Source organism: Lathamus discolor, chromosome 6 (assembly GCF_037157495.1).
Source record: "Lathamus discolor isolate bLatDis1 chromosome 6, bLatDis1.hap1, whole genome shotgun sequence".
Taxonomy (NCBI): domain Eukaryota; kingdom Metazoa; phylum Chordata; class Aves; order Psittaciformes; family Psittacidae; genus Lathamus; species Lathamus discolor.
In genome coordinates, this window is record NC_088889.1 from 52,052,137 (window position 1) to 52,077,395 (window position 25,259).

Consider the following 25,259-nt stretch of genomic DNA (forward strand, 5'->3'; position numbering starts at 1 on the left):
GTTACCTCTGTTTCCAGTTGGCATCTCCTATTAGGAAAGTACACTCTTTTTTTCAATATGAACATTATCAGATCTGAAAAATGTAGCTAGCCGGAGTTAAAAATCATGTTATAGGCTTAAACCCAGCATAAACTATTGAAGTTGAAACTTAAGACCCTCTGTAATGCTGAAATTGGTATTGTGCACATTGTCATGTTTTATCAGGTAGCTGCAGATTTGGTTTATTCTGTAGTTTACCAAACAACACACTCTTGGTGAGATCTGAAAATTCAACTCTTCTGTTCTCTTCTAGTACCTGCCAAAAAGGGGTTTGGAGCTGCACTGAAGATGTGTGCTATGGGACTTGTATGATATATGGAAGCGGCCATTATATCACCTTTGATGGAAAATTCTATGACTTTGATGGAAGCTGTGAATATGTGGCTACTCAGGTAGTGCTCATCAGTGGGGCTGAAATGGCATCTGATTGCCTTGAAGATACACTTTTCTTCTTGGTTTTGTCATTCCTTATTGCCTGCCGTTACTCTTCCTGAGGTGTTTGCACATTCTGCTAAGATAAATTCTGAAATTCTGTATTTTCAGTGCCATCAAGCTGTGTGAGTGTGGGCTTTTTTTGGTACAGCAGTCACAAATTGTATTATGTAAGAGGACTCTTTCTTTAGTGAGCTCTAACAACTCATTATCAGTTGTCAAATAAACCAAAATTTTAAGTTTATGAAAAAAGATATTTATATTTAAAGTTATAATTCTCATTTTGTTTTATTGTCCCCCTTCTTTCCCAGGTTTTGCCACACATTAGACTCTGGAATATTTATATGTATGCAGAGATGTATGTGTATATGTTTGTGCATCTATAAAAATAGATGTATATAGGATTTCACATATGAAGCAGCAGTAACAATTTATTCATTGTGGAGATGTAAATGATTCTAATTAATATGAGATTGAACTAAAAATTAAATATTCTACCTAATCTTCTTATGCTCATTTTTAACTTTTTCAATAGGACTTTTGTGGTGACAGAAATTCCAGCGGCTCATTCAGTATCATCACAGAGAATGTCCCTTGTGGAACTACAGGAGTTACCTGCTCAAAGGCTATTAAAATGTTTCTAGGGGTGAGTAATGATGCTCAGTGAATATCACTATTCAAATATTAAAAAAATGAAAGTACTGCTCCAAAGCCACATCCCTAAGAGCAGCTATAGCAAGCAAAGGTTAGAGGCCCTATCAAATTTATCTGTAAAAGTGTAGATTCTCAGGTACTAGAACCTCTGTCAAACAAAATTGCTACACTACTTCCTGTCATCTCAGAAAGTCATTCTAGACTTTGAGCTATTTGTTTCAGATTACTTATATTGTTATGAGCATATAAATATTTTTTTCATCATAAAATTTAGTGTTACAATAGTTCTTTTTCTTATCTTACAGAAAACTGAATTGAAATTGGAGAACAAAGATTATAAAGAAATTCAGCGAGATACGGGTGATGATGTACATTATTGGAACAAGACAGTAGGCCTCTACCTCGTTATTGAGGCTAGCAATGGTGTGATGCTTATCTGGGATAAGAAGACTACTGTTTTCATCAAGCTGACCCCTGATTACAAAGTTAGGACCTGTCTGTCTTTTTTCTGAAGTAGTAGTATGAATAGATCAGTGAGATAAGGAAACATGTATGTTGTTCTATTCTGACTCCATGTTTGATTCCTATATCCTGTGCACATTGATTATTAGCTTGCAATATTACTGTCACAGCTTGCAGAAGTGCTACTGGAGTTCCTTACTGTCCATCACGATGCACTGCAGAGGATGCATAGCATGTGATTGCAATAAAGCTAAACTTCTAGGGCATTCTGAGTTTGTAAATGTTAAGAACTAAACATCCAAAGTAATTTAGGACACGCAAATTGACAATACATGCACTTGGAAACCTGCATAGAATCTCAGCCCTGAGTTAAAACCAAACTCCCCATGCAGTGTCTGGAGATGGTTCTGATTTCTGAAAATCAGCATGCTGAGTTATCGACTACTAGATTCATTGTGGTGAATAAGGAGGAGAGGGGTTGTATAAACAAGATGTTCCTTAAGGGGGCTGATGTACCTTAAATAGCACTACCAAAAACTCGTTGTTGTGAGTAAGTTGCTAAATTCTTTCTTTCAAGAAAAATGAGTCCTTGTCATTTTTTTTCCCCCCATAGATTAAGTGGTGCTCATTATGTTAGAAGTTTTAAATAAAAACAGTTTTGAGCAGAATAAAACTCACTCAGGCTTATATTAATATAGCTGAATGATGATAAATTGAGAAAAATGAAAATTAATTCATCTCAGCTGAAAGAGGTTTACACACTCTTCAGTGTTATAAGTTGGATGAAAGTATGTCACAGCGACATGGAAATACGCTAGATATAATTGGTTTCAAGTAAGGAAGACATGGCAACTGAATAGTTTGCTGAGTACAGAGCAAGGTTTATTTATTTTATATTTGTTTATAATTTTATTATGTAAATATAATTATTGATACAGAGAGATATGTTTACTATATAAACAAATACAAATTTTATATTTATTTATAATTTTCTGTTAAAATTATTTGGAAATAAAGAGGAAAATGCTGGTTACACAGAGAGTCAGTTGTCCTTTTTAATGTCAATGTTTTACTTTACTAGAGTCTGTTTCTCACTTCTGTAGTATATTTAAAAGCTGCGGATATGTTAATTTGTTTTTCCAGGGCAAAGTGTGTGGTCTGTGTGGCAACTTTGATGACAAGTCTAACAATGACTTTACAACAAGGAGTGGGCTGCAGGACACTAGTGCTCTAACGTTTGGGAATTCCTGGAAACAGTCTTCCATGTGCCCAGATGTTACAGGAGAGATAAAGCCCTGTGATGTAAAACCGCATCGGAAGTCCTGGGCAGAGAAAGAATGCAGCATCATCCAGAGTGAAGTCTTTAAAATTTGTCACTCCAAGGTTTGTAGAGGGCAGTAAGTAATGGGACAGCATGGTGCATTTCCGTTACTGTAGAAGCAGAGATACTGTCAAAAATGATGTGGCTAAATAGTTAAATTAAGTCTTCAGTACAGCGACAGGTGTCAACACATTTTACCTAGCCTTAGTCAAAGTAGTTTGAGTATCTGTGGCAATGTGACTGTATCAGTAGTGGCACCACCCCCGGCTGTACAAGCCCATATTTGTCCCCACCGTTTCACAGCTTCTGCTGTGCAAGTTAGCTTCATAAATCTAGCCTGAATGGGTCTGTGTGTCCTGCAGTTACACTCTCTCTTCCTGAGAGACTAGCGTACTGTAATTTCTGAAAGGTCTTGTAATCATCAGACCCCTCTTCTAACAGAAGCAACACACTATGCTTGAAAGGTGGCTGTTGAAGAGACCACTGCTGCTTGTTAAATTCAACCCACAGAAGGAATCCAGGATGGAAACCACCGACATTGTACAGTTTAGTCTTTTACTAGCTTTTCCGCTGGTAATGTCCCTCAAATTCTCTTATGCCATGTCAGGCCAACAGCTTCCAGACTACAGTGCACAGGGAGCACTGCCCTCTACTTCTTGTCTCCTTCCTAAGTATGGTCATATTAAAAACAGTTTCTTCTTAACTTACAGTGGAAAAGTCACAAAGAATTACTAATTTAATTAACTTAATATGTGTTTCTATGTTGATTCCTTTAGCAGCTAAAATCCAGACTAAGTTTCTCTTCTTGCAGTCCCAAACAAAAAATATTTTGCTAATATGTCTTTCTGCTATTGCTCACCACTTGGCTGGCAAAGCTTATTGGAAAGTTAGGCTTCCTTGACATTAAACGAACTTGGTTTTGAGAGCAGTAAAATGTAACTCTGTTAAAAAATGTAAGCACAGACAAGGACTCTAATTTTTTCAGTCATAGCAAATTATGAAGGTACTATGTTATCCAAATTATTATCCAAAATATATTAAGCAGCTGGAAGCCTATAATATTTGTTTGTGATTTGGTGATTCCTAAAAACAGTCTCATTCCTGCCCAGCTCTATTCCCATATCTCAAGAGATCTTTCAAGCTTACTAGTTTGAAAACTAATTTGGGGATGAACTGGGGCATCATTTCTTTCCCCATCAGGTCGACCCAATTCCTTTCTATGAAGCTTGTGTTCATGATGCTTGCTCTTGTGACAGTGGTGGAGATTGTGAGTGCTTCTGTTCTGCAGTTGCTGCATATGCTCAAGAATGTACCAAGCACCAGGCCTGTGTTTTCTGGAGAACTCCTGATATATGCCGTGAGTAACAGTTAAACACAACTTTATCTTTCTGGCTGCCGTCAGGAAACCTATCAAATAAATCATTAATAATATCAAATTTTATGTATCCTAAGTTTAATAGCAGAAAGTCCAGGTCCTATACCTCAAGAGAAATTTTGCTGGCTTAACATGTAGATTCATTTAGGTTGTATCTTTAAAGATCTGATCAGAGCTGCATTCTGGCAACTACGCTTTTATTCAGCCTCTCTTTTTTTTCTCTTCAGCGATATTTTGTGACTACTACAACCCTCGTAATGAGTGTGACTGGCACTATGAGCCTTGTGGCAGTAATATCATGACTTGCAGGATAATTAATAATGTCAGCACCAACTTTTCAGTACCATACCTGGAAGGTAATAAATTCCTTGCCATTTTTGTATTTTATTTCATATGAATTTGTTTAGGTACGATGTGATAATGATGGAATAGTTCATCATCTTGACAAGTCAGCTTGATAAAATATTTCTATATCTGTTATGTAGAATTTATCTCCAGTCTTGTATAAATGTTTCATATAATGTAATTTGTTATTTATTAGCATCAGTGGATGATTGTTACATTCCTGGTAGCCATAAAACAGGTCTCTGCTTGGATAATATCCTTAAATATGTAAGATTATTACACCATTGTTATTTTACATCCCATCATAAGGGCGTTTCAAGAGAAAGAAACCTTTTACATGGTAAAGAAGCAAGTTACTGCTATCTAGGAGGTTTTAACCTCATCATTCTCTACGAATCAGATCCATCTTGACTTTATTAATGTGCAGCATCCATTTATCTTTACAAAGGGAACTATCTTTGGTATCAGACACACTGATGCTGTTATATGTTGTCAGAGGGCTACTGGTGGCTACCTCCATATTTAGTTGATTTCTGAGGGCTACTGGTGGCTACCTCCATATTTAGATATATTAGTATGTGAAAGTCCTTTTGTTTGGTAACTGAAGAAGAATCTCATGTTAGGGGACTGCAATGATCCAATAATGTGAATGGCTTTACAAATATAATCTGTTTTACCATATGATAAAGTTTGAGAAAACAGCGACATTTTTGGCCTCACATTCTTTTTGGTCTGGACTGGAAGCCGTTATCTGCAGTTTAGAGATCATAAAGAAATGCCCATAGTTACTTTACATGTTACTTTAATCCTTGATTGGCTGGTAACAAACAAACAAACAAAAAACCCTGAAAAACCCTAACCAAAACTTTTTTTTTCTTTTCCTTTTTTTAAAGGTAATTCCATGTTTTGAAATAGATTATTTTAGATTATTAGAAGCATTTAGAAAGTGTCAGAAGGCAGATCATTATATATCAAATTATCTTTTTTTTTTTTTTCCCCAGTGGAAATATAGAGCACATTTACTTTTGTTACAGCTTCTTTAATACTGTCTAAGAGTGTGACGCAACTTTTAAATATCAGTTAATTAGTTGGTCATTAAATTTATAGGCTATTTGAGACACTGGAACAGGTTGACCAGAGAAGTTGTGGGTCTTCCCTGAATTCGTCCCTGGTGGTGTTCAAGGCCAGGTTGGATGGGGCTTTGAGAAACCTGGGCTAGTGGAAAGTATGCCTGCCTGTGGCAGGGGGTTGGAACTAGATGAGCTTCAAGGTCCCTTCCAACCCTAACCTTTCTATAATTCTATGATAAAGAGAATTCATGCAATTAAGCATTGGATTTTACAAAAGTTTATTTGGAAGCAGGACAGAATATTTTTTTAAAATGTATTTACATGAAAAATGCAATGAGAATTGACATACAATTAATTCCTTTCAGCTGGGGTTTGGGTCACTGGGCAAGGGTGCACAAAAATGCAGATAAATTATCTGTTTGGGCTGGAGATACCTGATCTATTGAAGGTGCATAAACAAGGTCTAGTGTTCCAATAAATGTGGTGAAAAACCTGTTTGTTAATAAATCCACTTCCATATTCTTTGCTGAATTATTATTGATACAGTGATGACATTTCAATATCTGTGGAAAAATGGGGGTGTTTCTTTGTCTTAAAATTGCTAGCTGCCCATAGAAATTAATATAAATTAGGGCTTTCTCCAACATCTCAAACTAGGAAAAAACAACTTCTCTAGTTTTCTTGACTAAACTCTGATTTACTCCTCCTCACCCCAGTATTATCAATAAGAATTGTCTGATGTAAGTCTTTTGGAAAACTTATTGTCCAAGGTTAATTTGAATTGGAAATTTTCTGGTTTATTCACTATGCTTTATTCAGTGAGAATCATTTACCTTCAGAAGATATCCTATCATTGAGTTAATTCTTTATACTTTTTCTTCATCCTGCATACTGTTCTACTTGTCATCAACAGGTTGCTATCCCAGATGCCCTAATGACAAGCCTGTTTATAATGAAGAGACAAAGGAATGTGTGACTGAAGATCAATGTTGGTGTTACATCAATGGAACTCATGTTCCTCCTGGGCATGAAATAACCACAGAAGAGAACTGTACAAAATGGTAAATAAGAAATTGCAGAATTTTTGCAGTATTTTAGGAAAGAATTTATGTATACTGAGGCCCTCATTTACTTAACTGGGCTTCAAACAAATAGAGATGCAAGTTAACTGAAGAGCTGGAGTATTCTAGTATTTATCTGTACAAGTAATAGCATCGATGCCATCTATTCCAGTTGAGACTTAGATTCAAAAAATGGGGCAATTGCAGTACGTATAGATTATGAACTTTTCATTCATAATTTTCCAAACCCATAATAATCTATATTTCAAATTGATAGTGTCATTATAATAGGTATGTTAATGATTGCAGTAAGTATATTTAAGTGTCTTAAAAAAATTAATGACTTGAAACCTGGATGTGTCTCTATAATGTTTTGATTCTCATTGCTGTCTCTTAGTAGAGAGAGCCTACTCTGCCTTGCATTCTCACTTAAAACTGTGATTTCAAAGTCACTGTAACATGAAATTTTTTAGTCCTGAAAGGGATAGCTGAGTCTTAACTGCTTATTCCTAGAACCTTACTAATGATAGCAATGACATCTAAGACTCTACATGGTGACCATAGACACACAAAACACCCCTTATCTAGCTATAAGTTCACTGCCCTGAAAAGCATTTGCTAATATCTCAGTATTGCAACTTGCAACACATAGCGATTCATAATAATTTTAAGAGGTACTTGAATGAAAGCGATGACTTAGTTTAAATGAAATGATAGGTAATATTGGAAAATACTACACCCAGAAAAATATCCAGTAGGATGAATAAAGATTAAATGACAGATTTCTACAATTCTATGTTCTTGGCTCTGCTAACAGGTGCCATAAGACTTCTGCAATATTTTAATATTTGAAAATTTTGCTTTTAGTGTCTGTGGCCCCTCAGGATCTATACAGTGTACACCAATCCCAGGTAAATAACATTTAATTTTTCTACAAGTTAATGGAAAAAAAACGGGTGGAGCTGCTACATTTGTCTCTACAAAAGACTTAGTACAGATTTGGAATAATTCTTTTCAGTGCAAGAAAGTTGTGGCCAAAGAAAATTGGGCAGCACTTTTGTTAAACCTTGCTGTTAGTATTTCTTGTTCAAACTTCTTCTCGCTTCCCTTTATTCTTTCTCCCAGTGTCCCATAGCCAAACTAATGGATTTCACTACAAGAGTTTGCGCTCCCAGAACATGTATTATTATAGAAAAATGTGAGATGGTAAATTTCAGTTGTTATTTCTTTAAGAGCATTTTAAGACCTGGTTTGTAACTGTTTTTCCAAGTGTTTTATGCAGGGCTTTATTTAATATGTTTTAATGTTCCTCTAAATGTCAAAATAAATTAGTGCCATGTATTAGATCTAAGCTCCACATATAGATCTGAAAAGAACATGCCTGAATCATGTAAGTGCTTACTTGTCTGTAAGTAATAAGGGCCTTCATCTCTTACCGAGTAGTAGACAAATTGCACAGTAAAGCTGTTTCTTGCAGGATGTCCTTGTGTCATCAATGGAACAAGTTATGAAGTGGGTGAAATTGTGGCACAAATACAGGATGGTAACATATGCATAACATACATTTGTGCAGAAAATGGTTCTATAGTTGTTGGAAGTACTTATCCTTGTCCGACATCTACTTCACCTACAACCATTTCAACCTCCTTTCCTACCAGTACTCTAACCACCACAGGTAAAGCTTCAACAGAGATGTACATCTAAAAATTATTCTCCTTAAGTAAAATTCTTTAAAGATTGAAGTACAAGTATATGGCCTTATAGTTGACACAAATGGAGCAATACTTACAAATAGTTTTATCACTGCACACTAAGATTTTTAAAACTTTGAGCTAATTTACTTTTAATGGAAGAAATTGTAACTATAAATGTAGATTGTGCCTTCCTAATTATGAAAAACACTTTAACATTTCAAAACCCTTCTGGGATGGAAGAAGTTGTATCAGTAGTGCATGCAAAAAAAAATATAATTAGGATATTTAAAACTGCTATTATAATTTTTCTAACCTTGCAGATGATGTACTCTATTTTTTTTTTCTGTTTCAGTTACTGCTACAAGCCCTCCAATAACTACAAGTAAGTTTTAAATAGAAAACTACGTTGTTAAAAAATGTCAAAAGAACACTTAAATTAGAAATAAATTGAAGATGGCCACTATAGGAAAAATATGTATAAACCAAAAAAAAAGGTTTTTTTAATAACAAAAATACAGTGAATGTAGAGAGATGACTTTCGAAGGCCTCTGCTTGGTGATTTTATTTTGATATGAAGCTTCCTATTGAGAAACCTGGTAATATAGAACCAACTGTAGAACTCTTTTTCTCTACAGAAAGAAATATTTTCTCTTTTTGAAAAATTGCTAGTTGCAGTGGGTTGCTCCAGTCTTTTATGGAATAGAATACAAAATTAAACTTCACAGAATGTTCTCTGTAAGCTCAATGTTGAATCTCTCTTTTCTTGCAGCTCCATGCTTTGGTTTAATCTGTAATTGGACTGAGTGGTTTGATGTTAGTAAACCTGAAGAGGATGGTGGTGACTATGAAACCTACGATGCAATAAGAAATCAACATGGAAACAAAATATGTGAAGCTCCTGAAAATATTGAATGCAGGGCTAAAGATAATCCAGATGTTAGTTTAGAGGAACTTGGCCAGAAAGTAGAGTGTAATGTTACATATGGACTAATCTGTAAAAATGAGGAGCAAGATGCAACTATTTGGCAACTTTGTTATAATTATGAAATTAGGGTAAATTGTTGTGAGTGGCATGAAATTTCTTGTGAGACTACAAGTACACGGAGTCCAACACAAACTGCAACTGCAACCACCACTAGCACAACAGTACCCATCACCAGTACAGCCAGGCAGCCAACGACAATTACCACCACATCCATACCCACCTCAACAATCACAAGCGAATTCACACCATTGATTACCACCCCAGTAACTCCAACCTCTCCAGGTATTTAGCACTCCAATATTCTCCACTCTTGCTTTGTATAGTAGAAATACAGGGCTGTCAGTTACCAAAGGCATGTCATCTTCATAGCGCATACTGAGGTGGCAGGAAGTCTTATTTATACTGATCTGCATGTCTGTCCTCCTGCTGGAGAGAATACCAGAAGGTCCCATTGTGTGAGACTAGGCTAGGCCTTGATTTAGCGTACCATCATTCTAGGCATTATCTGGGAGGAGCTGGGCAGAATTCCTTCTATTTCTCTGTTTTCCCTCTAGCAATGCTAAAGTTTGCTAGTACTCTGTAAATACCCTTCGTTAGGCTGGCATTGCACAACAGGGAAATGACATGACAATTAGACTGGAACATATTCTTATGCATACTTCCTTCCCAGACCACAGCTTCCCCTCTTAATTATTACTTCATAACATAGTAAGATGTTCCAAGTAATAAGCCACGGATAGAAAGCTTCGCACAGCCTAACTCCTCCTCATAGCCTTACCTATTATTAGGTAATTTTGCTTACTGAGAAGAACATTACAGAAACATCTCTAGAAAAAACAGGGCTGATGCTGTAATGTGCAACTTAGTAACTCAAAAATGTGAGAAAAACATTGTCATGACCTTGTCTGTGCAGTAGTTTTGAATTAGTCTGTTTCTAGGGCCAGACTAGAAGCACTAGAGAAATAGGATTTTACTGTGATAAGAGTGGGGTGATGCACATAGGTTTGTGGCACCTCCCTAACATATAATTTCTTTTCAGTGCACATTATGTCCCACTCAGGTCTTTTGTAACTTAAGTGTTTTCTCTATCACCACTATTTATAATAGGAAGACCCTCATCCACAATAAGCACGGTGTCCTATCCACCCCTGTCGACAACCGCCCCCACGCCAACACATTCAGAGCCTCCCAGCAGCACCGCCAGCACCTTGACACCCCCCAGCACCACGACGCCCCCCAGCACCACCACCAGCAACACCGCAGGGACATCAGCGACTGTTCCTGCCACATCAACGCACACCCTAACTACTGCGAGCACATCCACGCCCACGCCAACGTACACCACCACCACACCACCTCCAGGTACTTATCCGGTCTGTGCTCTCGTGTGTTGCCTTGCTGTGGGAGAAATGAAGGTTCGTGAGCACCTCAGCTTGTGTCTTCTGTGTGGGATCAGGGATGGGAGTAGTTGTTGTGTGTTCCCTGAAATGGCAAGTGCCCAAAGCTAGCCCTCGGTGTGGCTGGCTCAGTTGTGAGGAGGGTGCAGTGTCCTGGCTAGAAAGTCTTGTGTTCCTTGGCTGAAGAGGGCCCCGAGGGTATTTTCTGTGCTGGTGCCTCTGCCCACAGCTTAGGTAGGTACTGAGCTGTTGGGAAATCTTGCTTTTGCTGCTGCTTGAGCTCATCCTTCGGCAAGAGAGAATGTACTCAGCAGGCACCATGCTGTGCAGTGGGAGTGGGGCTTGGTTTTTTGGCATTGTCATTCCAGGCGCTGTTTGGGCAGAGCTGTGGAGAGTTTCTTCACTTTCTTCTCTTGTGTTGCCTCTGTGGCCATTGCTGCCACTCACGTGCGGTTCTGTCTGTGGGAAGCTTTGAAGGTTTTCTCCAGGAGGCGCTGAGGAAAGGTTTCAGAACACATATTGCCCCTTGCCTTGAACCAGTGCTCCGGGCAACTGGACTCTCACAGCATTCCCACGACTGCTGTTTTCCATCTGTCTGTGTGCTGCCGGGAAGCACACCGATGTTTCAGCAGCAGCAGGTGTCCTGTGCCTGCTTCCTATGTGCTCACAACCCTACCAAGTGGTTGGTTTCTCCCTGGGATAATGAGGTGGTGTGAGTGGCAACAGAAGGTTAGAGAGGTGGGAGTCCCCGCTTTGACCGGCCCCACCTCATCCATTGCCCTTTATGCGCGCAGTCTTTGCACTCGAGAAGCCCAATAGAGCAACAAGCTCTAGCTGTGAGTGAAACACACGTGACTCGGAAGTGCCTGCATGTGCTTTGTAGGGCCATTAAAGGGAGGCCAGTCCACACAAGGGACTCTGTTGCACCAGGGTTAGATACTGGTGTAGCAGTGCCCAAAGGGCACCTTTATGTGCATTGGACTCCCAGGGCACAACCCATGAGTGTGCTGGTGCCCTGGCTTTCTGTATCTGTTCTCTAATTGTTCCTCTTGTGTCACCCCCCAGAATGTGACTGCGTCTGGACGGACTGGATTGATGTGAGTTACCCAGATAGTTCTGACAGAAACAGCGGTGACTACGAAACCTTTGAGAATATTCTGAAGAACGACCCATCCTGGGTCTGTGTGAAAGCGGAGAATATTTCATGCAGAGCAAAGCAGTTCCCTAACGTTCCCATTGCAGATTTAGGGCAGAAGGTGGAATGCAGCGTTAACACGGGGCTGACCTGTAACAACAGCGATCAGGTCATAGGAGGCATAATACCGATGCCAGTCTGCCTCAATTACGAGATCAGTGTCTGCTGCATCCCCAACGTACCAGAGTGCATTCCCACAAGTGCCACCACGAGCACCACGACAGGCCTTCCTTCGTCCACAATAAGCACGGTGTCCTATCCACCCCTGTCGACAACCGCCTCCACGCCAACACATTCAGAGCCTCCCAGCAGCACCGCCAGCACCTTGACGCCCCCCAGCACCACCACCAGCAACACCGCAGGGACATCAACGACCGTTCCTGCCACATCAACGCTCACCCCAACTACTGCGAGCACATCCACGCCCACACCAACGTACACCACCACCACACCACCTCCAGGTACTTATCCGGTCTGTGCTCTCGTGTGTTGCCTTGCTGTGGGAGAAATGAAGGTTCGTGAGCACCTCAGCTTGTGTCTTCTGTGTGGGATCAGGGATGGGAGTAGTTGTTGTGTGTTCCCTGAAATGGCAAGTGCCCAAAGCTAGCCCTCGGTGTGGCTGGCTCAGTTGTGAGGAGGGTGCAGTGTCCTGGCTAGAAAGTCTTGTGTTCCTTGGCTGAAGAGGGCCCCGAGGGTATTTTCTGTGCTGGTGCCTCTGCCCACAGCTTAGGTAGGTACTGAGCTGTTGGGAAATCTTGCTTTTGCTGCTGCTTGAGCTCATCCTTCGGCAAGAGAGAATGTACTCAGCAGGCACCATGCTGTGCAGTGGGAGTGGGGCTTGGTTTTTTGGCATTGTCATTCCAGGCGCTGTTTGGGCAGAGCTGTGGAGAGTTTCTTCACTTTCTTCTCTTGTGTTGCCTCTGTGGCCATTGCTGCCACTCACGTGCGGTTCTGTCTGTGGGAAGCTTTGAAGGTTTTCTCCAGGAGGCGCTGAGGAAAGGTTTCAGAACACATATTGCCCCTTGCCTTGAACCAGTGCTCCGGGCAGCTGGACTCTCACAGCATTCCCACGACTGCTGTTTTCCATCTGTCTGTGTGCTGCCGGGAAGCACACCGATGTTTCAGCAGCAGCAGGTGTCCTGTGCCTGCTTCCTATGTGCTCACAACCCTACCAAGTGGTTGGTTTCTCCCTGGGATAATGAGGTGGTGTGAGTGGCAACAGAAGGTTAGAGAGGTGGGAGTCCCCGCTTTGACCGGCCCCACCTCATCCATTGCCCTTTATGCGCGCAGTCTTTGCACTCGAGAAGCCCAATAGAGCAACAAGCTCTAGCTGTGAGTGAAACACACGTGACTCGGAAGTGCCTGCATGTGCTTTGTAGGGCCATTAAAGGGAGGCCAGTCCACACAAGGGACTCTGTTGCACCAGGGTTAGATACTGGTGTAGCAGTGCCCAAAGGGCACCTTTATGTGCATTGGACTCCCAGGGCACAACCCATGAGTGTGCTGGTGCCCTGGCTTTCTGTATCTGTTCTCTAATTGTTCCTCTTGTGTCACCCCCCAGAATGTGACTGCGTCTGGACGGACTGGATTGATGTGAGTTACCCAGATAGTTCTGACAGAAACAGCGGTGACTACGAAACCTTTGAGAATATTCTGAAGAACGACCCATCCTGGGTCTGTGTGAAAGCGGAGAATATTTCATGCAGAGCAAAGCAGTTCCCTAACGTTCCCATTGCAGATTTAGGGCAGAAGGTGGAATGCAGCGTTAACACGGGGCTGACCTGTAACAACAGCGATCAGGTCATAGGAGGCATAATACCGATGCCAGTCTGCCTCAATTACGAGATCAGTGTCTGCTGCATCCCCAACGTACCAGAGTGCATTCCCACAAGTGCCACCACGAGCACCACGACAGGCCTTCCTTCGTCCACAATAAGCACGGTGTCCTATCCACCCCTGTCGACAACCGCTCCCATGCCAACACCATCAGAGCTTCCCACCATCAACACCATGAGCACCCCAGAGACATCAGCAAACATTCCTATCAGCTCAACAACACCCAAAATAATAACCAGAACACCAACGGCTCCTCCTACAAAAAGACAAGGTAGGTCCATTAGTTATATCGGTTGACTTGAGATAAAAATGGCATTATTGCCAGCTTAATAGATGTCTTAATACTTACTCTAAAGAAATAACATTGATTTATATTTCAAAAAATTCATAGAATTAACTACAAGCACCATAAGCACCACAAGCGCAGGATCACCAACGCCAGAGCCTACAACCAGCACTACTGTATCACCACCCCCGGTATCAACAACCCCAGTGACAGCCACCACGTCTGGAGTCACCAAAACAGGATCTACCACCAAAAGCACCACATCAAGCCCCACACCCTCAGGAACCCCTCACCACAGCACCACAATTGTAACGGAAACATCAAGCCACGAGACCACCTCCACTGGGACAGGGAGCCCCACAAGCACATCACCTACAACCACCATAAGCACCACAACTCCAAGATCACCCACGCCGGAGCCTACAACCAGCACTACTGTATCACCACCCCCGGTATCAACAACCCCAGTGACAGCCACCACGTCTGGAGTCACCGAAACAGGATCTACCACCAAAAGCACCACATCAAGCCCCACACCCTCAGGAACCCCTCACCACAGCACCACTATTGTAACGGAAACATCGAGCCAGGAGACCACCTCCACTGGGACAGGGAGCCCCACAAGCACATCACCTACAACCACCATAAGCACCACAACTCCAAGATCACCCACGCCGGAGCCCACAACCAGCACTACTGTATCACCACCCCCGGTATCAACAACCCCAGTGACAGCCACCACGTCTGGAGTCACCGAAACAGGATCTACCACCAAAAGCACCACATCAAGCCCCACACCCTCAGGAACCCCTCACCACAGCACCACAATTGTAACGGAAACATCGAGCCACGAGACCACCTCCACTGGGACAGGGAGCCCCACAAGCACATCACCTACAACCACCATAAGCACAACAACTGCAGGATCACCCACGCCGGAGCCTACAACCAGCACTACTGTATCACCACCCCCGGTATCAACAACCCCAGTGACAGCCACCACGTCTGGAGTCACCGAAACAGGATCTACCACCAAAAGCACCACATCAAGCCCCACACCCTCAGGAACCCCTCACCACAGCACCACAATTGTAACGGAAACATCGAGCCATGAGACCACCTCCACTGGGACAGGGAGCCCCACAAGCACATCACCTACAACCACCATAAGCACCACAACTCCAAGATCACCCACGCCGGAGCCTACAACCAGCACTACTGTATCACCACCCCCGGTATCAACAACCCCAGTGACAGCCACCACGTCTGGAGTCACCGAAACAGGATCTACCACCAAAAGCACCACATCAAGCCCCACACCCTCAGGAACCCCTCACCACAGCACCACAATTGTAACAGAAACATCGAGCCACGAGACCACCTCCACTGGGACAGGGAGCCCCACAAGCACATCACCTACAACCACCATAAGCACAACAACTGCAGGATCACCCACGCCAGAGCCTACAACCAGCACTACTGTATCACCACCCCCGGTATCAACAACCCCAGTGACAGCCACCACGTCTGGAGTCACCGAAACAGGATCTACCACCAAAAGCACCACATCAAGCCCCACACCCTCAGGAACCCCTCACCACAGCACCACAATTGTAACGGAAACATCGAGCCATGAGACCACCTCCACTGGGACAGGGAGCCCCACAAGCACATCACCTACAACCACCATAAGCACCACAACTCCAAGATCACCCACGCCGGAGCCTACAACCAGCACTACTGTATCACCACCCCCGGTATCAACAACCCCAGTGACAGCCACCACGTCTGCAGTCACCGAAACAGGATCTACCACCAAAAGCACCACATCAAGCCCCACACCCTCAGGAACCCCTCACCACAGCACCACAATTGTAACGGAAACATCGAGCCACGAGACCACCTCCACTGGGACAGGGAGCCCCACAAGCACATCACCTACAACCACCATAAGCACAACAACTGCAGGATCACCCACGCCAGAGCCTACAACCAGCACTACTGTATCACCACCCCCAGTATCAACAACCCCAGTGACAGCCACCACGTCTGGAGTCACCGAAACAGGATCTACCACCAAAAGCACCACATCAAGCCCCACACCCTCAGGAACCCCTCACCACAGCACCACAATTGTAACGGAAACATCGAGCCATGAGACCACCTCCACTGGGACAGGGAGCCCGACAAGCACATCACCTACAACCACCATAAGCACCACAACTCCAAGATCACCCACGCCGGAGCCTACAACCAGCACTACTGTATCACCACCCCCGGTATCAACAACCCCAGTGACAGCCACCACGTCTGGAGTCACCGAAACAGGATCTACCACCAAAAGCACCACATCAAGCCCCACACCCTCAGGAACCCCTCACCACAGCACCACAATTGTAACGGAAACATCGAGCCACGAGACCACCTCCACTGGGACAGGGAGCCCCACAAGCACATCACCTACAACCACCATAAGCACAACAACTGCAGGATCACCCACGCCAGAGCCTACAACCAGCACTACTGTATCACCACCCCCGGTATCAACAACCCCAGTGACAGCCACCACGTCTGGAGTCACCGAAACAGGATCTACCACCAAAAGCACCACATCAAGCCCCACACCCTCAGGAACCCCTCACCACAGCACCACAATTGTAACGGAAACATCGAGCCATGAGACCACCTCCACTGGGACAGGGAGCCCCACAAGCACATCACCTACAACCACCATAAGCACCACAACTCCAAGATCACCCACGCCGGAGCCTACAACCAGCACTACTGTATCACCACCCCCGGTATCAACAACCCCAGTGACAGCCACCACGTCTGGAGTCACCGAAACAGGATCTACCACCAAAAGCACCACATCAAGCCCCACACCCTCAGGAACCCCTCACCACAGCACCACAATTGTAACAGAAACATCGAGCCACGAGACCACCTCCACTGGGACAGGGAGCCCCACAAGCACATCACCTACAACCACCATAAGCACAACAACTGCAGGATCACCCACGCCGGAGCCTACAACCAGCACTACTGTATCACCACCCCCGGTATCAACAACCCCAGTGACAGCCACCACGTCTGGAGTCACCGAAACAGGATCTACCACCAAAAGCACCACATCAAGCCCCACACCCTCAGGAACCCCTCACCACAGCACCACAATTGTAACGGAAACATCGAGCCACGAGACCACCTCCACTGGGACAGGGAGCCCCACAAGCACATCACCTACAACCACCATAAGCACCACAACTCCAAGATCACCCACGCCGGAGCCTACAACCAGCACTACTGTATCACCACCCCCGGTATCAACAACCCCAGTGACAGCCACCACGTCTGGAGTCACCGAAACAGGATCTACCACCAAAAGCACCACATCAAGCCCCACACCCTCAGGAACCCCTCACCACAGCACCACAATTGTAACGGAAACATCGAGCCACGAGACCACCTCCACTGGGACAGGGAGCCCCACAAGCACATCACCTAAAACCACCATAAGCACCACAACTCCAAGATCACCCACGCCGGAGCCTACAACCAGCACTACTGTATCACCACCCCCGGTATCAACAACCCCAGTGACAGCCACCACGTCTGGAGTCACCGAAACAGGATCTACCACCAAAAGCACCACATCAAGCCCCACACCCTCAGGAACCCCTCACCACAGCACCACAATTGTAACGGAAACATCGAGCCACGAGACCACCTCCACTGGGACAGGGAGCCCCACAAGCACATCACCTACAACCACCATAAGCACCACAACTCCAAGATCACCCACGCCGGAGCCTACAACCAGCACTACTGTATCACCACCCCTGGTATCAACAACCCCAGTGACAGCCACCACGTCTGGAGTCACCGAAACAGGATCTACCACCAAAAGCACCACATCAAGCCCCACACCCTCAGGAACCCCTCACCACAGCACCACAATTGTAACGGAAACATCGAGCCACGAGACCACCTCCACTGGGACAGGGAGCCCCACAAGCACATCACCTACAACCACCATAAGCACCACAACTCCAAGATCACCCACGCCGGAGCCTACAACCAGCACTACTGTATCACCACCCCCGGTATCAACAACCCCAGTGACAGCCACCACGTCTGGAGTCACCGAAACAGGATCTACCACCAAAAGCACCACATCAAGCCCCACACCCTCAGGAACCCCTCACCACAGCACCACAATTGTAACGGAAACATCGAGCCACGAGACCACCTCCACTGGGACAGGGAGCCCCACAAGCACATCACCTAAAACCACCATAAGCACCACAACTCCAAGATCACCCACGCCGGAGCCTACAACCAGCACTACTGTATCACCACCCCCGGTATCAACAACCCCAGTGACAGCCACCACGTCTGGAGTCACCGAAACAGGATCTACCACCAAAAGCACCACATCAAGCCCCACACCCTCAGGAACCCCTCACCACAGCACCACAATTGTAACGGAAACATCGAGCCACGAGACCACCTCCACTGGGACAGGGAGCCCCACAAGCACATCACCTACAACCACCATAAGCACCACAACTCCAAGATCACCCACGCCGGAGCCTACAACCAGCACTACTGTATCACCACCCCCGGTATCAACAACCCCAGTGACAGCCACCACGTCTGGAGTCACCGAAACAGGATCTACCACCAAAAGCACCACATCAAGCCCCACACCCTCAGGAACCCCTCACCACAGCACCACAATTGTAACGGAAACATCGAGCCACGAGACCACCTCCACTGGGACAGGGAGCCCCACAAGCACATCACCTACAACCACCATAAGCACCACAACTCCAAGATCACCCACGCCGGAGCCTACAACCAGCACTACTGTATCACCACCCCCGGTATCAACAACCCCAGTGACAGCCACCACGTCTGGAGTCACCGAAACAGGATCTACCACCAAAAGCACCACATCAAGCCCCACACCCTCAGGAACCCCTCACCACAGCACCACAATTGTAACGGAAACATCGAGCCACGAGACCACCTCCACTGGGACAGGGAGCCCCACAAGCACATCACCTAAAACCACCATAAGCACCACAACTCCAAGATCACCCACGCCGGAGCCTACAACCAGCACTACTGTATCACCACCCCCGGTATCAACAACCCCAGTGACAGCCACCACCTCTGGAGTCACCGAAACAGGATCTACCACCAAAAGCACCACATCAAGCCCCACACCCTCAGGAACCCCTCACCACAGCACCACAATTGTAACGGAAACATCGAGCCATGAGACCACCTCTACTGGGACAAGGAGCCCCACAAGCACATCACCTACAACCACCATAAGCACCACAACTCCAAGATCACCCACGCCGGAGCCTACAACCAGCACTACTGTATCACCACCCCCGGTATCAACAACCCCAGTGACAGCCACCACGTCTGGAGTCACCGAAACAGGATCTACCACCAAAAGCACCACATCAAGCCCCACACCCTCAGGAACCCCTCACCACAGCACCACAATTGTAACAGAAACATCGAGCCACGAGACCACCTCCACTGAGACAGGGAGCCCCACAAGCACATCACCTACAACCACCATAAGCACAACAACTGCAGGATCACCCACGCCAGAGCCTACAACCAGCACTACTGTATCACCACCCCCGGTATCAACAACCCCAGTGACAGCCACCACGTCTAGAGTCACCGAAACAGGATCTACCACCAAAAGCACCACATCAAGCCCCACACCCTCAGGAACCCCTCACCACAGCACCACAATTGTAACGGAAACATCGAGCCACGAGACCACCTCCACTGGGACAGGGAGCCCCACAAGCACATCACCTACAACCACCATAAGCACCACAACTCCAAGATCACCCACGCCGGAGCCTACAACCAGCACTACTGTATCACCACCCCCGGTATCAACAACCCCAGTGACAGCCACCACGTCTGGAGTCACCGAAACAGGATCTACCACCAAAAGCACCACATCAAGCCCCACACCCTCAGGAACCCCTCACCACAGCACCACAATTGTAACAGAAACATCGAGCCAGGAGACCACCTCCACTGGGACAGGGAGCCCCACAAGCACATCACCTACAACCACCATAAGCACCACAACTCCAAGATCACCCACGCCGGAGCCTACAACCAGCACTACTGTATCACCACCCCCGGTATCAACAACCCCAGTGACAGCCACCACGTCTGGAGTCACCGAAACAGGATCTACCACCAAAAGCACCACATCAAGCCCCACACCCTCAGGAACCCCTCACCACAGCACCACAATTGTAACGGAAACATCGAGCCACGAGACCACCTCCACTGGGACAGGGAGCCCCACAAGCACGTCACCTACAACCACCATAAGCACCACAACTCCAAGATCACCCACGCCGGAGCCTACAACCAGCACTACTGTATCACCACCCCCGGTATCAACAACCCCAGTGACAGCCACCACGTCTGGAGTCACCGAAACAGGATCTACCACCAAAAGCACCACATCAAGCCCCACACCCTCAGGAACCCCTCACCACAGCACCACAATTGTAACGGAAACATCGAGCCACGAGACCACCTCCACTGGGACAGGGAGCCCCACAAGCACATCACCTACAACCACCATAAGCACAACAACTGCAGGATCACCCACGCCAGAGCCTACAACCAGCACTACTGTATCACCACCCCCGGTATCAACAACCCCAGTGACAGCCACCACGTCTGGAGTCACCGAAACAGGATCTACCACCAAAAGCACCACATCAAGCCCAACACCCTCAGCACGTCCTCCCCCCACTACCGCAGTGGTAACAGAGACATCTAGTCCTTTTACAACAAGTGCGACTATCAGTACGTCTACAACATCAGCTGTTAGCACCACCACAAGTTCAGTATCACCCACGCCAGAGCCTACAACTAGCACTACTGTATCAACCCCCCCTGTATCAACAACCCCAGTGACAGCCACCACATCTGGTGTCACTGAACCAGGATCGTCCACCAAGACTACCATATCAATCGCAACACCCTCAGGACCTCCTTCCCTCATTACCACGGTGGTAACAGAGACATCTAGTCCTATGACAACATCTGCAACTAGTACTACTGCAACTGGATCAACTGTTACCACCACTACAACTTCAGGAATATCAACGTCAGAATCTACAGACAGCACTACTGTCTCACCTCCACCGGTATCAACCACCCCAGTGACAGCCACCATTTCTGGAGTCACTGAAACAGGATTGACCACCAGAACCTCCACTTTGGGCCCCACAACTTCAGAACTTCTTCCCTTCAGGACCCCGAGTGTTACAGAAACTGGTAGCCCCTTGTCAAGCACTGCAGCTTATGCTACTTTAGTAAGTTCTACTGCTATCAACACAGCAACAACTGTGGGATTATCTTCTGCAGAGCCTACAGCCAGCACTACTGTACCTCAGTCATCCGTATCAAGTCCCATGTCGGTCACCACCTCTGGTACAACTCCAACAGAATCTTTTACCACAACTTCAGGAACTACCTCTAGTAATTTTACCACAATCACTGCAATCACTACCACCTCTGGAATTCTTTCCTCTGGCTCAACTAGTATGTCTGTTCCAATTGCTACCTCAAGTGCAGTCACTATTCCAGGAAGCTCTACATACAGTACAGTTACTAAATTCAGTACTTCAAGTTCAACTCTAAGTCTACCACCAACCACTCCTGGAAAAAATTGTTCTATTTCACCTAATGAATCTTACGCGGTGAGTAGATTTCTGCTGTGGATGGAGACTAACCACATAATTTCTATGTTAATAACATATAGAGGATGTATTAATCTGGACAGAAAAACAAGTTTTAATCCATTCTAATATTTATAGGGGTTTTTGTGTATCAGCGTGATTTCCTGTGATATTCAGTTTGATAGCTTACATACTGCTATTAGTTCTTCAAGTATAGTTTTAAAAAGGATTTTTAAGGGAGGTAGATCACAGTTCTGTGTTCCTGTTTATTATAGGATAGATTTGATAAAGAGCTAAACAAGAGCAAAGTGGTGCTAAACTCTTTTTTATTTCAGCTTTTGAATAAGTCTAGAGTGGGTAAAAGTTGTTTATGTGTTTACAGTGGAGCCCAACAAGGAACCACAGGGCTGAAGTAGTTGTATTTAGAATGAGTCATACTGGGTCATAGTCTGGTTTTAGGAGAGTGCCATGAAACAGATCAGCACATTCAAATGCAAATGAAATTTGACTGAGTTCTGAGGTTTTTCGAACCCTCCACTTCTGGCAGAGGCAAGCTAATTGTCCTGTACATTTTTAAAGCCTCCTCACAGCTTTGATGTTTATCAATTTGCTTAGTATACAATATTATACATGGCTGAAAAACTGGTAGAAGATAGACAAAATGCATACAATCACAATGCATGCATGTAATGACCTTAGGCATTACCTCCCAAAGAGCTGGTGTTCACTGTGGCTTTAGCTGTTAATCTGTTCTAGGCATTCATGAAAGGGGATTGCTTAAATATTCATCATGGATCTGGATCAGTATCTTTCACTGGTACTGGCTTAGAAAGGAAGTCTAGATGATGAAATTATATAGACGTTTAACTTTTAGATACCCAAAACTATAAAAGGCAATTCCCACTTCAGGTTACTGGTTTGACTTTTATAAGTAATGCTTTTCAATTAGCAGCTCTCAGTAGTGCTAGTTCATCCTGCAGGCCTTTGTGCTGCCTGCTGCGCTTCCCATTTTCAGATTTCTGGTGGGAAAAAAATTGTCAGTAAAAATATGACATTTTAAAACACTGCAAAAGTCTTCAGGCATAACTGTTGGTAATCTGACCATAAGGTTTCTCTCTCTCTTCCATCAAATGCTCTCTTTCCAAACACAGCCAGGTGAGTCATGGTGGCTCTGCAACTGCACTAAGGCAATATGCATAGAAGATGATATAATCCAGGTGGTTCCCATAATCTGTAATCCACCTCCTAAACCTACATGTGCCAATGGGCTTTCTCCTGTGCAAGTAATTGATGAGGATGGATGCTGTTGGCACTGGGAATGTGACTGTAAGTATATATGTTGTTGAATATTTTGTCATTGTCTGTGGGAACAATGCTAGAGTCAAGAGCAACAGTATTTTTTTATTAGGGTATAAGTATCACACAAGGCTGTGTCCCTCAGACTTCTAGTGTTGGACTATTTGCAGTGCTTCAGTGATTCTTTTTAGCTACTGGGGGCTTTTACTTATATGCCATATTTTCTATGTAATTATTGTGTTAGGAGAAGTAATTGGTCTCCCAAGGCAGGATGTAAATATCCAGATGGAGACATCTATCTAAAGGCTAGAAGCCTACATATACTTGGGAGTGTTGTTTGATGAGAGGCGAAGCACAATGCGCACTTGCAGCCCAGAAAGCCAAACATATCCTGGCCTGCATCAAAAGATGCCTACAAGAAGGCAGGAGAGGGATTTTTTATAAAAGCAGGTAGTGATAAGAAAAAGGGGAATGGCTTTAAACTGAAAGAGGGTAGATTCAGATTAGATATTAGGAAGAAATTCTTCACTGTGAGGATGGTGAGGCACTGGAACGGGTTGCCCAGAGAAGCTGTGGCTGCCCCATCCCTGGAAGTGTTCAAGGCCAGGTAGGATAGGTCTTTGAGCAATCTGTTATAGTGGAAGGTGTCTCTGCCTGTGGCAGGACGGTTGGAACTAGAGGAACTTGGTCAGGCTATCTGTAAAGGTATGTCTAGGATGAAGTTAATCCTATTCTCCATTGTCAGAAATGTCAGATGAACCGTGTCCTAAAAGTGCCTGTTTTCCTCTATTATTTATGTGTTCTACATAGTGAGCTCATGCATTGACATACACACTTTAAAAATGCTTAAAGTTACATGAAATGAATCCCTACAGATTTTGTTTGTAGTCTGGACTAATTCCATAAGGAGCTAACCTAGCTGTATGTTTCTGTAGGCTACTGCATTGGCTGGGGAGACCCACATTATATGACTTTTGATGGACTGTACTACAGCTATCAAGGGAATTGTACATACGTCCTTGTGGAAGAGATTGATAAGAAAGTTGACAACTTTGGTGTCTACATTGATAACTACAATTGTGATGTACCGGATGTAGTCTCCTGTCCTCGAACACTCATTGTGAGACATGAGACTCAGGAAGTGCGCATAGCAACAGTCAAACAAAATACTCTGCAAGTAGAGGTATTGGAAAATGCTACATTTGATTTCTTGGTTAAAATAATAGTGTAACATCAACTTGATAATTATGTGCACAATGTCAGGGAAAAAAATTAAAATTAAATCTATGTTTTAGAATTAATACTAGCTTGAACTTTTCCACAAAGGAAAATAAAAAATGTTGAATGGGAGGTTATAACATAAATTAGACATAAAATTTAAAGTATTGGCCTTAAGCATTTTTTTAAAGTGAAATTACTAGCTTTGTTTGGTGTCAATGTTTTCATTTTGCAGAATAGGGACTATTATGTGTTTATTTAATTGATAAACATGATGTCCCAGTTTTGAGCCTTCAAAAGTGGGTGAGAAGTGTTTGTGTTTGTGGTTTTGTGGGGTTTGGTTTGTTTAGTTTTGTACATTACTGTGTGGGAATATTATAAGTTAGGTTGCAGCATATTATGGAAAATTTTCAACATTTAGACCATTTTTTTCCTGTAAAGCAAAGCAAACTACCATTGCTGAGTAAAAGTAGTAGTGTTAGTTCCATAGGTATATGGCTACTGTATTTAAATAAATAATAAAGATTTTGGCTAATTTCTTTCATTTAATTTTCCTACAACCATGTTGCCTTTTTGCCCGGAAAGTTAAAACTGTGTGCACTAGGAATTTAGGAGGATTTTATATGCACTTTCATAGGGTGTCCTTAATGTCATAGTCACTCTAATAAATCTGCTGAGTGTTAGAGTTCAACTGGTTCAAACTCTGAATTTTAGCCTAGTTTATCAGTGGCTGACAGGCCTTTTTTTTTGGCTGAGGGAGGAGAGGTTTGGCTTTCCGGTAACATAAAACGAAACACAGGGACAGTTGCTGCTAACTAAAAGCACCTTATTTGCTTTTA

The 25,259-nt window shown here is 44.4% G+C and overlaps 1 protein-coding gene across 1 annotated transcript in view; it reads left to right on the plus strand.

The window, feature by feature from the left end:
* The window catches only part of MUC2 (mucin 2, oligomeric mucus/gel-forming), a 54,099-nt gene that overhangs the window by 19,135 nt on the left and 9,705 nt on the right, over positions 1–25,259 (plus strand). The window contains exons 20-39 of the mRNA XM_065685795.1: positions 293–431; positions 1,007–1,117; positions 1,431–1,610; positions 2,731–2,970; positions 4,109–4,265; positions 4,511–4,639; positions 6,612–6,759; positions 7,627–7,670; positions 8,237–8,434; positions 8,806–8,835; positions 9,223–9,705; positions 10,585–10,800; positions 11,901–12,491; positions 13,586–14,137; positions 14,258–14,633; positions 14,682–15,416; positions 15,585–20,897; positions 20,946–21,927; positions 23,058–23,232; positions 24,138–24,385. Of these exons, the coding sequence (XP_065541867.1) occupies positions 293–431; positions 1,007–1,117; positions 1,431–1,610; positions 2,731–2,970; positions 4,109–4,265; positions 4,511–4,639; positions 6,612–6,759; positions 7,627–7,670; positions 8,237–8,434; positions 8,806–8,835; positions 9,223–9,705; positions 10,585–10,800; positions 11,901–12,491; positions 13,586–14,137; positions 14,258–14,633; positions 14,682–15,416; positions 15,585–20,897; positions 20,946–21,927; positions 23,058–23,232; positions 24,138–24,385 (11,047 nt within the window). The remainder of the gene's footprint in view (positions 1–292; positions 432–1,006; positions 1,118–1,430; positions 1,611–2,730; positions 2,971–4,108; positions 4,266–4,510; positions 4,640–6,611; positions 6,760–7,626; positions 7,671–8,236; positions 8,435–8,805; positions 8,836–9,222; positions 9,706–10,584; positions 10,801–11,900; positions 12,492–13,585; positions 14,138–14,257; positions 14,634–14,681; positions 15,417–15,584; positions 20,898–20,945; positions 21,928–23,057; positions 23,233–24,137; positions 24,386–25,259) is intronic.